The sequence below is a fragment of the Zootermopsis nevadensis genome, unplaced genomic scaffold, assembly GCF_977971745.1.
Source record: "Zootermopsis nevadensis isolate Lab colony 2312 unplaced genomic scaffold, Znev_1.0 Znev_ptg000003l, whole genome shotgun sequence".
Taxonomy (NCBI): domain Eukaryota; kingdom Metazoa; phylum Arthropoda; class Insecta; order Blattodea; family Termopsidae; genus Zootermopsis; species Zootermopsis nevadensis.
In genome coordinates this window covers 10607389-10625383 of record NW_028259135.1, presented here as the reverse complement: position 1 = coordinate 10625383, position 17995 = coordinate 10607389, and the positions used below count along the sequence as shown (strand labels likewise).

Below are 17995 nucleotides of genomic sequence, written 5' to 3'. Positions count from 1 at the left end.
TTAATTACACACATAAGACAATATAACTATACTACAACTGTTTTCCAGATGAAAATAATTTTGAGATACTTTTATTACATAACTTTTATACTACTTTCAATGCCAACTATTGAACTTTTCTATTTAGTGGTAACATTCTTTCATTTTACAGATTTAGCAGGATTGAAAATCTTGTAGAGTAATGTAAATCAACAAAAAAACTCAGAAAACAAGTTTAATATGCTAAGAGGTGAACCTGAGGCCTTATTTTGCATTTCAATCCTTGTATAAAATGATCTATTTTTAACCTATTTCATTTGTACTAAAATGAAATATTTGCTGGATATGAAAATTTATGAACATCCATTGATCCATTTAGGTTATACAGGACAGAATCACTAACAGCAGTCAGGAAGTCATTTTTCAGACTCGGGAATATCTGCACCATACTACACACAAGAAACTCATCAAGGTCATTTCAGAGCCACTGGGAAAACAGGGCTGACTACCTTCACTTATCCTATTCTGTGACTGTAGACAATTACTCACCTAGATGAAAGCCATATGGACCCTCTGCAGTGGGCGTGTCAACTTTGATGGAACACTGTTCCAGAATGATAACGCCTAGGGGCTCTGACCATTGCTCTCGAGACTTGAAGTAGAAGAGCAAGTTCCCTCTCAACCGACACCATCGCTCGAGACTGACTGTTGGACACACGGCAATGTAAACCAATACAGAAGCAAAAATATCCCTAAAGTCTTAAAACAAAAACATTAAAAGCCTGCACAATGTTTTAACAGTAAAGTATGCTACAGGACTGAATGCTACGTCTTGCTACTTTCACATTTATATTTCCCAGTGGTTCTCAATAGATATCACAATATCTTTAACAAAACTCACCAAACAAGCTGGCTCTGGAATAATGTGCCAGATACTCGCTGAAGTACAATTATGACTGAGATTTGCCATGGTCATCTTAAGTCTTTTAGATGAATACTTGAACACTACATTAAAGAAGGTTACAATTTGTTCCTCTTAAATCCTTCCCAATTGCATATGAATATCCTCATAGTTCATACAATGCTATATGACCTCACACACCATACAGTATCATCAAATCATCAAAAAATTCTACACATAATTTTATGCATCTACCACCACACAACTGTACACAACTTGCATTAATCTTGCTTAAACAGAAGAATGCAAATGTCTTCAAATGTCATTCAAAGTGGCCATGTGAACGCTGTTATGATCACCCGGTCTTCTACTATTAAGCTTTATTCTAGCAAAAGTAAAGAGGTGTACTGCAAATACATACTAATTTATAACCATAACTTCATATATTACAGGATATTGTGGTTGCGAGATTAGCATCCCTGCTTCATATTTGGGGGGTTATGGGTTAAAATCTCAGCACAGAGACTACCTAAGGGGATTAACACTTTCGTAGTTTTCCTCAGTTCCTACAGGTAAATTCCAGGGATAGTACTGTAATTAAGGTAAGCATTTCCTACCACACCTTCTCAATTCATTATTCAACATTATCATATCAATTGAAACATTGTTAAATAAACCATAAATAAATAAAAAACAAATAAATAAACTTCACAGACTCTTTAATAAAAGACAGCCAGTTAATCCCTAATCAAGAACACCTCTTTCAAGTTTAATGTTTGCCATTACGAAGTTCACGTTTCCACTTTTAACTGCTAGCCAAATGCCAGAAGCATCTTTCCTCGTAACAGGAATACTAGACTATCAAAATCGTCAGTTGATGCTCAATTATGCTGCATACAGTTCCAGCACAAGATCCCAATTTTTCACGTTTTTCACCCTTCACTACAGGAAACTGTCAAAAATGAACCACTGGAAAAATTCTTAAAAAGAAAGTTGTATTTTGCCAGACATCATCACAGTGATACTCAAAGACATCACAATTCATAAAGCCAGTATGAAAAGCACATTTTAAGAAATGGGTATAAATTCCAGTACATACGCACACCATTCCTTAGAAAATTGGAACCCCAAAAGCTATGTTATACAGCGCACAAACCACAACAATTAAATATGCTGACCCTGAAAGCCAAAACAACTCCCGATTCACAGTCTACCCCATTCGGGCAATAAATAAATAACCATTCAAGAAATTCCCTTTTGTTATGGAAACTGAAGCTTTATAATCACAAGAGCCCATCACAGGGCCTTAATCACAGGAGTATCAATTCACTTTATATGCTCACAGCCTGTTTCCCTGATATAAATTTTAATATTATCCTCTATCACATATTTCTGTCTCCCAAGATGTCTCAGCATGAGAGGTTTTCCAGTCAACCTTTACTATGCATTACCTGTTTCTTCAGATGTGCTACATGTCCTGCTACTGACGATTACATTAATTTACACTATAAATAGAGAGACAACCTGTAAATAGAGAATCTCTAGTGGGAACAAAGATAAAACAAAAAATTATGATTTTTTTATGCAAAAATTAAGTATGCATCCCAAATGGCTGTGTCTTCTGTCTGTCATACAGATAATGGCTATACTTCACTCAAGATTTTGACACTGCAACAAACAATAATGAACAGACACATACAGCAGTGGAAACCTCACATCCTACAAAGTTACAAAGTTTTTGGGAATCTTCATATTTTGATTGAAGGAAACAATTTCTGTCATAACCTCTACTGGGGACCTGATCTTGATTTCTTACTTTCTGTACAAACAAGTTACTGCAAAGCTACAGGGAGTAGCTCCCTGTAAGAAAGCAGTTCAGTAACGTAAGCATCCTCTTATAAGGCAAAGTCCTTTGTAGTCGTATGGAATTTGTATGAACACAGAAGATCCAAGTTCAATTTAAAGACATTATTATAATATATTTTTACTAGAACCAAAATAAGACAGAAAAAACACACAACAGCTTGTACTTTATATAATAATGGCAATAAAATCAGTATATTCAGAATTAGGTTTTAAAAGCATCACTTCACCATATACTCAATATTCCTGGCAAAATTAATACTTCAGTAATACCAATAAAATTATGAACAGAAAAATAAATACCATGAAATTAATACTTAAGACTTCGTAACATATACTGCCACCGGGTAAACCACTGCCACCGGGTAAAAACCCATTTGCAGTCAAATAAATAATAATAATACCTCCACTCTGTGCCTACTTACACCTTAGAGCATGACATTAAATGTGATGATTTCTACCTTTTACTGAGCGGTTAATAAGTAAGTGCAAAATGGTGCAAAGATAAAAGGACATGAAGACACAGAAGCAAACAAGAAGTTATGTTAGTTACAACATAAATCATGCATATTACATACAGTAGAACCATGCATTATATATACAACTCACCAACACTGTACAATTTACACTAATTAATTCTACACTAATAACTGCACTTAAGGGGATACACTAAAACAGTGGTATTTCAGATATCTGTGTCAATTCATTACATTTTTTACATTACTACTTGCCATTGTCACTCCAAGATCAGCATAAAATAAATAATGAAGTGAACAAAATCAATATTTTTTATACACCAAGTAGTTAACAACAAATAAGCCACCCAAATTACAGTAGCAAAAAGTCCCTTCAGACACACGACTGAAATGTGCTTAAATTTCTTCATAAATTATCCAAACTAGAAAAAAAAAATCAATGAGAATTTTTGATTCCTAACCATGAATAAAAGTTACATAACTTCTACAAACAGATGTAAAAAAGTAGAGTCGGAATAATAATATCTATCCTCAACACGACACAGGGAATTTCTTTACTGAAATGTCTCTTTCTTTACCTTTAGAGAAAGTAGCACAGTCACACGTCAAAAGATTTAGCTGAATTTATTTCCAAAATGTGTTCAATTCCCAATGTACTGCAATTTTTTCTGCCTCCTATTTAAAGTTACTGTTTTCATTTATTACACACCACACAATCCCACACTACTCCGAACTTTAACCTAGACCTATATGTTTATAACTACTTCTGAACTGAAAATACAAAAACTAAATAAATCGTTATTTTATAAAACAGCTAGACAGTACACTGGCTGTTGAGCACGTTTTGGGAATACCATCTCAAACATGTGTGCTACAGAATTATCTGCACTATGGCTGTCTACATCCTGTCATGTCCGTTAGTGTGACTTCAAACCCCCATGAGTGCAAGATGTGAGTATTTGTGCGTATCAATGTCAGTACCTTTGCTTGTTCCGCTATAGCAGCTCAGTTCCCGAAGACTCTTTGACCTTTTCCCTCTTTTGATGTCTTTCCCTGGAAAGTTTACAAGACCCAAGAAACTAATGTTTCTGCATTAATTAACTAAGATGCTCTCAGGGCGAGTACAGTAGAACATCAAGACGATCTGCGTCCACCGAGATATTCAAACTTATGTCTGCTGGGGAACAGTAAACATTCACAATTTATTGCTACCAAGACCAGATGATAGTAATATAGTGCAATTAATGAAATAGTGGATCCCACATCAAGACTTGTGTTGCTGCCCTCACATCCAACAGAAGAGTACAAATATCAATGTTCATGTCCCTTGTAGTTTCAATATTTCTATAACTGAACAAAGTACAATTTGGGGGATGTTTTGATTAGAAGTTAAACCAAAAAACTATAACAAACCTGCCAATGTGAATCCAGGTCCCAGAAAATGGAGCCACATCAGCATTTAACCCCAATAAATCTGTGAAATTTTTAAATAAAATTTGTCTTTCAGTAACATGCCCAATCACCTGAAGATGAGAGAAAACTGGCTTGCAAAACATCATGTAAATTACATATACCTCAAAGGGCAAAGTTCAACAAAATTTGTATAACCCCAGGCATATCTGATGATTACCACATGCCATTCACTTTAAGGCAGGGATGGCCCAAGAAAAAATTCAGTCTGGCCTGTGATATTCAGATAAAATTAAAAAGGCCTTTTATTAATATTTCCTTTTTCATACATATTATATGGAGTGTGCTGTAATTACAAAGAAGTCAAGATGTTTATGGAAATGTAAGTCAACAACGAAACTTAACCAGAAGATGGGCATATTTTTTAAAATAATTTTCAGTGTATTACTCATTTGTGATTTAAACTCATCAGAATTCCATAAGTATAACTCACAATATACCAGTATTTCATTAATTGCACAATTAAAAATGTCAGTGGATTTATACTAAAATGTCTGCCAAAAAAACATTCTTGGAAGTGAAGACGGGTGTTTTCTGGGATATTGTGCCACGCGTTCTCGTCAAAGTTGGCCAAAGTTTCAGAGGTTCACACTGCCTCCTTCATCTAGGTGATAATGATAGACGACAATCACCCTGATAATGGAGGCAGTACACACCTCTGAATTGTCAGTCACCTTCTATGACACTACACGGCACATCATCCCAGAACGCTGTCACCTCTATACTCAGTGCCACGAGAACATGAACTCTCATACCTTGAAGTGACTAAATAAACATAATAATACTCAAACAGATCATTTTCCTTACAAATCCACTGACCCAGAGATACACAGCCAAGGAGAGTAAGTCATACATATAAAATATGAAGGACACTTAGGAAATTGGGCATGTCCAGCAGATGAACCCACATATTTGCATATACTGAGAGGTGGGACAAATGTATTTATTTGTTCTTGATTTAATGACACTTCAGACTGCTACAATTCTATCTTTGGTGCTTGGTAAGAAGGGCTGAAGGCAAAATTTAATTCTTGTTGACTTACAAGTACCTTACTGCTTCGCACAAAATGAAAGGATTAGTCCCCCCTCCCACCCAAATAAACCTTTAAGCTAACATTTTCACTCTTGCAGCAATTAGTACTGTTAACAAAAGCAGAATGAACATGGTATGCTCGACTAAAAGAGACAATTTATAGATATAATTCTAATCAACAGAGTTCAACACTCTCCATCTGCACAAATGCCACACATGCATACACAAAAAATTGCCTCTTTTCAGAGTTTAGACCTGGGATACCCCCTACTTACTCCTCAGAGATTCAGAAAGAACTCTCCTCACAGAAAGAAATTAGAAGTACAATGTATGTCCGCACTGAACTCAGAAACTGGTACTTTTTGTAATGAGTTCTAAATCAATGTTATCAAAATCATCATTCATTCTACATGGTTACAAAGAAGATGATGGATATTAGGAGTTAGGATGAAAGGAGCATATTTTAATATATTATCCAGGTATTCACAAGTAGGATGAACTCAAGGTACTTAATCCATACTCTGTACGCTATTATTTTCTTTGGTTGCCAAAGTTGTTCACACCCACAGCATATCTGGCTGGACATGCCCTGCTCTCACACAAAGCAATGTAACATGATGCATGCTTTGTCTGACCAGCAAGCCCATGTATCAATGCACATATAAGAGGGATGGTAATCATGCCATTTCTGAAAATAATGTCAATTACAAGCAATACGGGGCTGCAAAAGAAAGATACATAAAGGCGGTCGTCTCTTCCAACAACACGAGCACATCAAATACTGGTAATATCAACAGACTATATTTTATAGTCCGAGCAGGATCAACACAATACCACATTTTCTTAAATAATTTATATGCACTTATTCTTATAAGTGAGCCAGAGTAGCTGCATTAATGCAGTGACAAGGTTACGGGAAGTCTTGAGTTTGATTCCTGACAGAAGCAGGCATTTTTATCTTCACCACTACGTCCATACTGAAATTTATGCCCGCCCAAGCCGCCTATTGAAAGGGCAAAGAGGGTGCTCTTTTTCCAAGGGTAGGGGTTATAATATAAAGCTGGCCATTTACCTCTGACTAGTATTGAGGTAAAGAAGAAAAATGCCCACTTGCCCGTATGTCTTCACGGCTGACAGGGATAAATTCATTTTTATTTCATGCACACAAAAAGTAGTCTATATAAATACATGTAATTACACAAATTATGCAAGAAAATATGGTATTCAATCTCAGCATAAACAGAGATTTACATTCTGAAGCAAATGTCAGCATAATAATATCAACCTAATTCTACAGGTCAAATTTACACATAGCTACAATGGGGGTCAAGACACTAGAATAGTTTATACAGTGGAATGGTAGTATCAGAGATGATAATCTCATGCTTACAGTTACAAATTACGCATACACAGGAATAATGCACGGCCACCTCCATGTCACGTCCTCTCAAATCACACAGAGCTGAAGTCTAATATAATGTAAACACCCATAACTATTAAGTTAACTTCCAAATTTACCATAAAATTACAAACATTTTTCATAGACAGACTGGTCATAAAAGTTAAATTTTATTAATGTACTACTGGAAACTATCAAAAGAATAAACATGACTGTATATACTTCACTTAGAAAAACACACACCCCTAAAGCCAAAAATGGGACAACAAACTTCCATTCTGTGTAACTTCGTCAAAAATGACAAACATAGAAAAGTGACAGCACAGTATTTCCCCCTTAGATTAGATAAAAGAATCTGGGAACAAACATGCAGCTTCTAGTCTGAAAGATTCTTGAAAATGTACTCAAATTAATATGTTATGTTAGACGTTGATTAATCTATACAGTGAATTCAGTTCTGTTATAATATTACCTAGTGCTTCTTTTATAGACAAAAGGTGGTGGTACTTTGAGGTTATGTCTAACATTCTTTTCTTCATAGAAAAAAAAAGGCAGCTGTACTTTAAGGTTATGTCCGACAATATTGGTGTACTTCATCAATCACTTTTCTGTTTTTTTAAGTACAAATGGTAGTACTGTATACCAGTGTGTACCACCACAAAGAAAGCACTGGTATTATTACCTTTTCATACACTGTACATAATGAAGTTTTTGTTAAGCAGGTAATGAACCATAGCATTCCAAGGCAATATGGGTCAAGGTTTGGTTTTCTGTTTACTTCAAACTGCTTCATACATTCTGACTTACTATCTTACATTTTATGTACTAATATTAAGTCTTTTACAACTCCACATTTCTAGTAATTAGGCCAAGTAACCTTGTTTAATCTACTGAATATGCTTCAACATTCAAAAAATCATCATTAGCATCCAATGTCAAATTGTATGCTATTCTTGCAGTTATTAAGCTGTAGCTTACCTTGGTTTCTACATAAATATTAAATTTTTAAACATGTATAATTTCCTGTAGCAGATAACAGATATTCATCTTGTCAATAAGAGCACAGAATAACTAGGTATAAATGAAAATTAATAATAATATATTAATATTTGCTAAACATTAAAAGTATGATTGATCATGAAAGTATAAATGGAAAGAAAGAGAAATAAAAACCTGACAATGCAAAGAAAGTACCTCGATGCAAAGATACACACTCGGAAATTATATTTAAAGTTGTGGTCAAATCTTTCCCAATTGGTAGAAGTCAATGACAGGGTTTCAACACTCTACCTATTTGCTCATTACTGTCAGACAAGCAACAATAATCACATCTTCGCTTGTAGCTACTTACAAACAGCACATACTTTATACATCTTACATCTCTAATTATATGAGTACTTTTGTGCCACAGCATTCTCATTTCCTTGTATGTAACATCATCAAAGTTTTCTGATTAAGAGAGGATAAGGGTGGACTTGAATGTAGTCAGTTTGCCTTGAGAAGTCAACTACTAGGCATTCCAAAAATTGAAACATATGACATTAGTTGTGAACAGCAAAAAATCACTACTTTCTGTTTCTTCTCCCACTTAAAATATTTACATAAATAAAAGTTGGAGGTACAGTTCATGGATTGTTCCATCTGCTGAATATTACTATAAATTTATGCCACCTGCCTTTCATGTGGTTGCAAAATAAAATCAGGGAAACTCCTTACCAATAACAGCTCATTTGAATCTCAGCTCAAATTAATTCTTCTTACATCTGCTCAATCACAATGCTTAAGCCTATGCAACCTCAATGGCATGATACACTGCCCTCTGTTAAATGATTACACACACAGAATTAGAAACAAAACCCTCACCTCAATAAAACAGTGCATGTTATAAAACAAAATATAATGGTTATAAATAAATCCCTTGAAGAAACCTGTGAACCAGGTGCAAACTCACTCTCAGTGCGCCTGAAGAAACCCTCCTGTCTTTCTCGAAGAAACAGGACACCCTCTTTATCAAATTTCTGAGATGGCTGTGTGGCTAGAGTAGTTAGTTCTTGCTTGTTAAACCTCATTGTCAAGAACGATGTAGCTGTCAAATAAAAAGCAAATAAACTGACATACATTTTCCTGAACCTCTCCATCAAATGACCTTAATATGAATCATTTGAATAGTCCTATACCTTGTTTAGGGTCCCTGAAGGTGTCATCAGTGAAGTAATTCCTTAATATTCATGCACGTGCACATCTATCCAACATAATGAGTAAAAATGTTTTATTTCGGAGGCCTACAATGACGAGCATTTACGAAACCACCAGATTCCACGGGATATTTATCTACTATTAGATCGAGTGCTCGCAAATGGCACAGCTGAGCAGGAAGCGGGCAACTTGAATACGCGATCAGAGAATTGGAGGGGGGGGACTTACATTACCTTCTGACGTGTGACGAGGGAGGGCCTCTCTTTTTAAGTAGAGGGCAAGTAGATTAAGATAGTGCTAGATATCTAAAACTACAATTACTACGGTATACAGGGCCTGCTGTAGGACATGATAACAAACTGGCTGTTTCCTAATCTCTTTAGTCACTTCACCAGTTAGATCGAATTAAACTTATTCCGATACCACATACAAGTGTGATCAACGCACATACTGAAAGAACGTAGTATGATCATATCAAGCGTCAGATTGACGTGATGCATGCGTGGGGGGAAATGATAAATTCATATGAACTTAAATATCTCGACAGCTACATCAGACATCGATATGTAAAGAGTGTCGAAGTTGTCTGATTCCCCGGATTTGGGGGGGGGGGGGGGGTCCACACAAATATAATTTAATGTTGTGCTGTTTAATCACCACCCGCCTCAGATTGTAAGTAATTTGTCGCGAATCAACATTTGAGGTATTCTGGACAACATGCACCACAGTTTATATAGCCAAGAAAACTGACTACGTGTGAACTATCCGGGTGTTATGAAAGTTCAGGTTCTCATGACGGCGAGTATAAAGATGACAACCTTCTGGGTAATCGTGCAGTGAAATCTCGTAGAAATATTCCGACGTTTCAGACTCGCATACTGCCTCCATTATCAGAGCAATAATCATCTCCCTAATGATGAAGGCACAAAACACGGCCCACTTCTACGAGACTATTATAAGAACGCAATATGCCAAAGAGATGTCATTTTCATATTTGGGGTGTTGATCACAGTGATAAACAATTATCTTAGCAATTGGTATTTTATGTTTTATTCAATAAGGTTTCATACAAGCCTTGACAGAAGAAATATGTTTCCTATATAGCAAAAGACTAAAAATTAGGAGGGTTTTGCAACACTGATTTTTGAGAAAAATGGAAAATTACTTCTGTTTGTTTCTGATATCTAATTGCCCTGAAAATAAATTTGAATAATGTTATTGCTACTCTCAAAATAATTCTCGAAATCAAAGAGAATAATATTTGGCTTAACCCTTCTAATATCCCTGGTGTAACCAACTGCTGCATGTTTTGTGCGATGTTTATGTTTGAAGTAGCGACATTTAGTTTCTTTGGTTTGGTTGCGTTATTGATTTTTCCCGCCCTGTCCTTCCAGAAAGTTCTTATGACGTCATGCATTTGACAGTTTATCCAATCCTGTTGTAACGGTTTCATACTTTTGCCGGTAGCGTTGTGCGTTGTGTTTGTAGTACAGGAAAAATTGTGCGTCGCAATAAAAGTGCAACAGAATCTCATTCAGTATGTCGTGGCTTCCACTAGAATCTAATCCTGATGTAAGTTCATGTCTGTAGCATATTTTAGTGTGGTTGTGTGTTTAAATTCGTAATTTAATTGCCCATTTTTACTTCTGTTGCAGGTTATGAACAAGGTGAGTGCTCCAGAATTTAGGCGTCATTGCTTGGATGCTTAGTAAAAATACATCACTGTGCCTTGTTAGTCTACGAATTATTCACTAACCACATTTTGTGTCCTACCAGTTCATTATAGTTTGCTTTTTAGGAATATAAAGAAAATAGTGGCACGTAAAACGTTTTGTTTTGCAACTCCAGCAACAAAAAAATTATAAAATGTAACCTTGTCATATAATAGATGCTTTTTAATGGCCTACAAGGACGATAATATTTTATATTTGCTTTTGCATAGTCTACCCCTACACAACAAAGGCAAGGTATTGCAAAATCAAAGACCAAATGGGATGAGGTAAGAGCAGACACTGTAATAAACGTTGCATTTAACTTATTGCTTTGTCAAGTATTTCGTTTGGGTTTTTAACCCAATAATAGTCATACTGCATTTTCTGTATTAATTGCAGTATTTTTTTTGTAATGCAAGCAAGTTATGTAATATTTTTTAATGTTTGTATGGACTCCTGCATAGTGTTTCAGCTTTGCAATTACTTCTCTGGGTTAGGGCAGAAGAATACTGTGGCCCAAAAAATGAAGTTTGGATACAACTTAGCAATATAATGACCATGTATTTGAGCCTCCTTACAATACTCCCATGTGATTGTCCCTTGGGGTAAGTGGCCAGTCCGTGAAACTGATCACGCTATGTGATGCTGAGTACCTAGGTCCCTATATTAAGTAATGCAGGGGACACACACATGGAAACAACTTGGGAATAAGATGTTGTGAAATTGTGCTATACAGTGAATGTGTTAATGTTAGGAAATTATACAGAGATAAGGTGGCCTCATAGCATTATGATTTTTATATCAAGTTTCATGAGTCATTAAAAAGTTACTAGTCATAGGCAGATATAATGAGTCAGTAACTCTGTTTTATGAAATGAAAGATGTAGGTTGGAAATTTGGACACACGGCTGACATTCCTATTTCAGTACCTACGTAATCTTGGTGTCCCTGAGAAATGGCAGATGGTGGATGTGTGTGGTCTGGACCCAGATCTTCTCGCTACAGTGCCTAGACCTGTTTTGGCAGTGCTGTTGCTTTTCCCGTGCTCTGACAAGGTACGTGTCAAAACCCTTATATTTGCCGTGAAAGACTTAGGTGTTGTGTCAGCCAGGGTCTGGGGGGTAAGATGTCAGCAACTTTGTTCATCTGAGGAACTGTCGGCTGTTTAAGGCCTGTACGATCGCACGCAGAAGATACAGAGGGTACAGATGATTTTTCTTGAGGTAAATATTTGATTGTAGTGGTGTCCCTGTTTCTGGTTTCAGTATGAGGAGCATAAGGCTACACAGGAAGCAGAAGTTAATGAGAAAGGCCAAACTGTGTCTGAAAACGTGTTCTACTTGAAGCAGGTCGTTACAAATGCTTGTGGGACCATTGCCCTCATCCACAGCATTGCAAACAATACTGACGAGTAAGTAGAAAATTTGAATTCTTTGTCTTTACTGAGGGGTTTTGAACTTGCTTTTTAGATCAAGCTCTTTCCACGTCTCACGTTTGTTCTGTGTGACTGTTAGCGTCCCTTAACCAGCCTCCTCCCATTTATTATCTCACCTCCACCCTCTAGGCCAACGACCAGAACTCGATCTTGTTTACAGTCCGCGTGCTTAGACTCAGAAGTGTTCGTTATGTGTGTGTTTAGGATCCAGCTTTCTGATGGACACCTGAAGCAATTTCTGGAAGATTCAAAGGCTCTGAGCCCCGAAGATCGCGGGGAACTGCTTCAGAAGGCCGAGGGAATTATAAACACCCACAAGGAGTTGGCACTAGAGGGCCAGACAAAAGTAAGGAAATTCCTTACGTTCTGTATTTTGTGAAAGTTTCATTGTATGGTTTTACACGCTGTATTATGTCGTGGTTCCTAACCTGGGAGATTCGTACAGACTAAATGTGATTACCGCTAATTTATTGTTGTGTTGAAATTTTTACAGGCTCCTGATGAGAATGAACTCGTTGGCTATCATTTTGTGGCCTTTGTGTTCAAAGATGGTGACCTATATGAGCTCGGTAAGTCATATGACGTAGATGATGAAATATATGTGGTCCGTGGTAAGAATTCCCAAGTTTGATCTGCGATCGCACGCAGTTACATTTTCCATGCATGGCACGAAAGCTTTCTTATCCCATTAAGGAAGTGTTGACTCTTGATTGTAATGCCTGTGAACGATATTACTGTCTCACCAGGGATGTGTATTAATGGCCTCGAGTGGCACTTTCACAGAATCTGGTGTCCCAACTTCAAAACTGTTGGCAACGTGATGTATTTTATTCAGGCCCAAATAGAAAGCTGCGATTTTTATCAGAATATGAAGTTACGTATCTAATTTATAGAATTTCCATGCTGTGATAATTTGGATTTTGATGTGATTTCAGATGGCAGGAAATCTTTTCCAATAAACCATGGACCGACTTCAAGAGACACTTTGCTGGAAGTAAGTTCCCTTTTTGTACTTTATAAATGCAACGTTTACCTATTTACAATTTTTAATTAATAATAATGTCTTTGACAAATAAGAGACCGTTGTGCTAGTAAAACGTCGCGACCTCAATACATACTGAAGCCAAGCAACTTTTCTTTTGTATAACAGACTCACCAGTATTGGTAGTTGCTTTACAGCTGTCGGACTTGTTGTTCGACTCCCGCACCTCATAATGGTGAGGATGCAGTGGATGTACAGTGCCTTGTGTTGATTTGTTATACTTCGGCAATTTGCTGCCTGTGTAGAGCAGTCTGTGCAGAAGCCCACATCACATCTTACACGATCTGTTCGTGGCACTCGTTTACAGTTCTGCAGCACGGCGCATCTGATTTTTCTGTAGTGTGCGACTAGAAAAGAAAAATTACATTATATTTTTAGCTTATGACGTGTCACATCTAAATAAAGTAACAATTATATGCCCTGGTATGTTATAAAATATACTGCATTATGAACATTGTCAGAACTTGGAAACATGCATATTTGGACTGCCATTGCCTGATGTTTTCTCTGATTCAGAAGACTGCTCCTAGAGGACAGCATCGCACAGGCAAATGACAACTCGGTTGTGAAACACGGTTTAAGTATGAGAAACTGGTAGAAATAAATTTGATATAAATGATTTGCATTTCATATGGGAAATAAATTTAAACTGTGACATCTTACGATAGGTAAAATCGGTATGTACTGCCACTGAATCATCACCTGAGTGGGTCTCTCGATGTCGGGCTTAGCAACTAAATTTTGTATGTGTTCCTCCCCTCCCCCATATATGGCCCAGTTTGTCTCATCACTGAGGTCTGTTTGTAAGATGCTGTCCGCAGTGGGCCTTGTGCCGCTCAGTCATTGGGACCGTGGGTTCGAATCCCACTCAAGCCATGGGTGTCTGTCCACGTCTTTCTGCGTTGTGCTGTCCTGTGTACAGGTAGAGGCCTTGCGACGGGCCGATCCCTCGTCCAAGGAGTCCTACCGAATGTCTATAGATCAAGCCAACGAAAAAAGTTGGGACCTGCAGTGCTCAGGCACTTGAAGAACGGGTTGTTCCCATTAAGATGCTGTTTTGTGCTGAGACATTCTTAGCTCTCTGTTCAGCCTTTTAGCTGCTTGTTCAGAATATTAACACCTACTCTCCATATTTGGTGACTTTTCCATCTGTGTCCTGAGGGTGTGCCATGCTTTGGCAAAAAGGAACCAGCGTAACATTCGTTACCTCAACAGTGTTAGTCTTTCCTGTTGATATCGGTTGTCGAGTGTGAGATTGTACCAATATGGGTGCTTTGTACACTGCAGGATGCTGCCAAGGTGTGCCAGCAGTACATTCAGCGTGATCCAGAGGCACTGTACTTCACTGCCGTGGCCCTCACCGCAGCCTGAAGTGGACGGAGCCTTTATTTCGGTCTAAACGCCATGATTTACGTCTGCCATCACAGATTTCATCGTGCGGTGTGCTTCTACATGCCTGCTTACCGTGTTACCATTGTTTAGAATTATGACGGCTGTTTAGTTAGGGGCGCTGTTATGTCATTGGCACTTCTGTTTTTGTCGGGTTCGATGTTATATTTGTGGTTGTACTCGACGCAGACCATTTTTTCTTTGTTCTTTTGAAAGCGTCTGTTACGATATTCTTCTGTGCTGCTATTCATTTGTATTATGATGACGTTTGAAATGTTTCGCCCCCTGTAATTTCTCCTTAAGAATTTGCGTAACTGCGGTTGTGGGGTCCATTCAAAATAAAAGTGGTGTTCTATTAAAATGGTGCTGAGTTACTGATGATAGCTGTCGATAGAATTCGCTTAGGGTCTTTTTAATATGTGGTGTGTGTGTAGTTTGGTAAGTGAAGGTTTTACATATCAAAATTCATGTTCAAATTAATTACAGCTGATTTTATGTAGTAAATTCTGATGTGTTATATGCGTAGTCGATGCCCTAATTTATTCGTAGGTTTCTGGCAGGGTTCAAGACCCTTTTAGCCGTAAATATCACCTTCAAATGAGATTGGGCTACTAAATAAATTCAATCCCTTTTTCTAGCTTTGGAATATCAAAAATGGCCAGTTAGTTCGTTAATGTTCGGAAATGCCGTAGATAATTTAGTGAGTGATTTGAGAACTTCATAACAAAAGTTGAGATGAAGCCTGCTACTCAACGTAATTCTTGTATCATTACAGATTAGGCATTTTGTTAGCGTGTTATTTAAATAAATTTCTAAAACGTTCCTTCTTCAAGCCATGCAATATTAATAAATAACTCAATTGTCTTCGAACAAACCCATTTTCTTGACGTCCCACAGATTCATAAATGTTTATGATCGAGTTTGTGCTCGTGAATATCCGAATAATTTTCTGTTCTGCGTGGCAAAGTAGCTACTAATCAAATATATATTTCTAAAATTCTGCGTTATTGATCAGTGCAAGGAAAAAATCAAGGGTCATACAAAGTTTACTCCCTGCAAGCATCTGTTAAATGTTCCGCTAGACAAAGGTAAAGTAGTGCGGTATAGTTGTGTCATATATTTTCAGATTTTAAAACTTTGCATACTGTGTAGTGTATTAGAATATAGAGTGAACAAACCAACAACTATTAACACTATAATGGACACTATTGCCATACGCGTTTCGATGTCAAGAGATCATCATCAGGGAAATTAATATATATATAGTCTAATGGTTTGAGCAAATTTCATAATTAAAATAAAAGGTAATTGACAAGATGACTGCACTAGATGCTGTTATTCACAGGAGTAAAACTCGCACTTAGCTGTTGATTCCGTTGTACGGTGGCTGTTGCTGGTCTCGGCGAGCTGTACTTGCGTCGTCTGTACCTGTGAACTCCAGAAACGCCGACGGTTCTGGAGTTCACAGGTACAGACGACGCAAGTACAGCTCGCCGAGACCAGCAACAGCCACCGTACAACGGAATCAACAGCTAAGTGCGAGTTTTACTCCTGTGAATAACAGCATCTAGTGCAGTCAATTTGCTCGAACCATTAGACTATATATGTTAATTTCCCTGATGCCACTGATGATGATCTCTTGAGATCGAAACGCGTATGGCAATAGTGTCCATTATAGTGTTAATAGTTGTTGGTTTGTTCACTCTATATTTTCAGATTTGTTTAGATTCTTTCAAGATGGGGCTTGTTTTCTGCACTGCAAGTTGTGCGCTAGATTTGTAAGCTACGCCGCACCATTTTAATTTTAGTTTGTTCATGTCACGCAGGTTGCAGTGAACAAGATTCTGCTTTTCCATATATTATGTGTTAAAAATGATGCTGCCTCTAATTGCGCGGTTAGCGGGCCAAAATCCTCGATGAGGTCTCGGCCCAGAAATTGTAAATTGGAGTTTGCTTTGTCATCATCATCATTTTTGCTGCTTGTAGATGGCGTCATACCAAAATTGCAGTCTGGTTTTACTTTATTTTGTAGAATATAGACTTCACGCGCGTTAAAGAATCATTCCGCAGATATTCATTTCTAGGGAGGCATTATTTTGGATCATGCCAAGTTTGGTGCAGTCTTGTCATTTGATAACATGAGAATGTTTTTGTTTTTGTTCATTGTTCTGTATTTATTTATTCAATTGAAATGTATTCATATATTTGATATACTGCTAAATGCAAACATTACACTTGTGTTTGCCGTGGCTTGCCTTATATTTAAAACTATTCCAGTTGTGCCTGAAACATGGATACGAGATACCTTGCACTTCGTACATGCTCAACTGATGACGACAGCAGAGAATGAATGCTTTGTATTATGTGTTCTTCAATAAATATGGAAAATTAAACACTTTTATGCAACATTCTCAAAGAGTAGCCGTAGTTTTGTGAATAACATGAAAAGGCAAATGTGACTAGAGTGAAGGTTTTATTTCTTTGCCATCCCTTCTTCTGTGTGTCTCTGGTCCGTATTCGGTCCATGGCCTCAATTCTCTTCCATCCGGTCCTTCTGTTAGGTCCATAAAAGCCTTGTCTTATCCGAAACCAACAGGATAACCTAAATTAACATAATCGACTGCTTGAGTTCCCTGGAAGGTCGTAAGAGGTGAAGAAATGTGTTCAGCGACAAAATAATAGGTTTAACTGTGGTATGTTTTATATTGCACACGTTAATGGTACTGGGATATAGATGTGCACTGCAGAAGTGTCTTCTTTAACTTCACATGTATGGATTATGTTTGTAGGCAAGTTTAAACCTATCAAGACATTTAATCCATTAATATGATTGGGCATCATTAATTACGCAAAAAGTCTTTTATTAATGTACTGCTTGTAAGTTGTGGAATAGCATTACTGCCCAAATATGCATGAACTAAATCACTGTTTTATAACAAACTTCTTTTATATCCACTGCATAAATTCGTCATGGCATTGTAATGTATAGAAACTAATAGTAAAATTCGTCTGTTTTAACCTGGAATTATATTTAAGTGTACCATTTGGTGTGAGCAGGTATACAAATTTGAAGGTAAGTGATGAACAGAATACTGAATCT

At 37.1% G+C, this 17995-nt stretch overlaps 2 protein-coding genes across 6 annotated transcripts in view; one reads left to right on the top strand and one right to left on the bottom strand.

The window, feature by feature from the left end:
- LOC110836259 (inositol polyphosphate-4-phosphatase type I A) overlaps positions 1–17995 on the bottom strand; it is a 59116-nt gene that overhangs the window by 19024 nt on the left and 22097 nt on the right. The window contains exons 2-5 of one of the 5 annotated variants that reach the window (XM_022077274.2): positions 13621–13853; positions 9073–9207; positions 4201–4272; positions 529–684 (exon numbers count right to left, since the gene is read on the bottom strand). In XM_022077274.2, the coding sequence (XP_021932966.1) occupies positions 529–684; positions 4201–4272; positions 9073–9190 (346 nt within the window). In that variant the 5' untranslated portion in view covers positions 9191–9207; positions 13621–13853. Of the gene's footprint in view, positions 1–528; positions 685–4200; positions 4273–9072; positions 9231–9298; positions 9771–13620; positions 13854–17995 lie in introns of those variants that run through there. The other 4 variants (XM_022077275.2, XM_022077273.2, XM_087342483.1 and 1 more) reach the window with 4 other exon arrangements.
- Uch (Ubiquitin carboxyl-terminal hydrolase) lies at positions 10733–16037 on the top strand. The gene is made up of 8 exons (XM_022077289.2): positions 10733–10889; positions 10973–10984; positions 11956–12084; positions 12295–12440; positions 12669–12810; positions 12958–13033; positions 13400–13458; positions 14794–16037. The coding sequence occupies exons 1-8, from the start codon at positions 10857–10859 to the stop codon at positions 14875–14877; spliced, it is 681 nt and encodes a 226-aa protein (XP_021932981.1). The 5' UTR covers positions 10733–10856; the 3' UTR covers positions 14878–16037.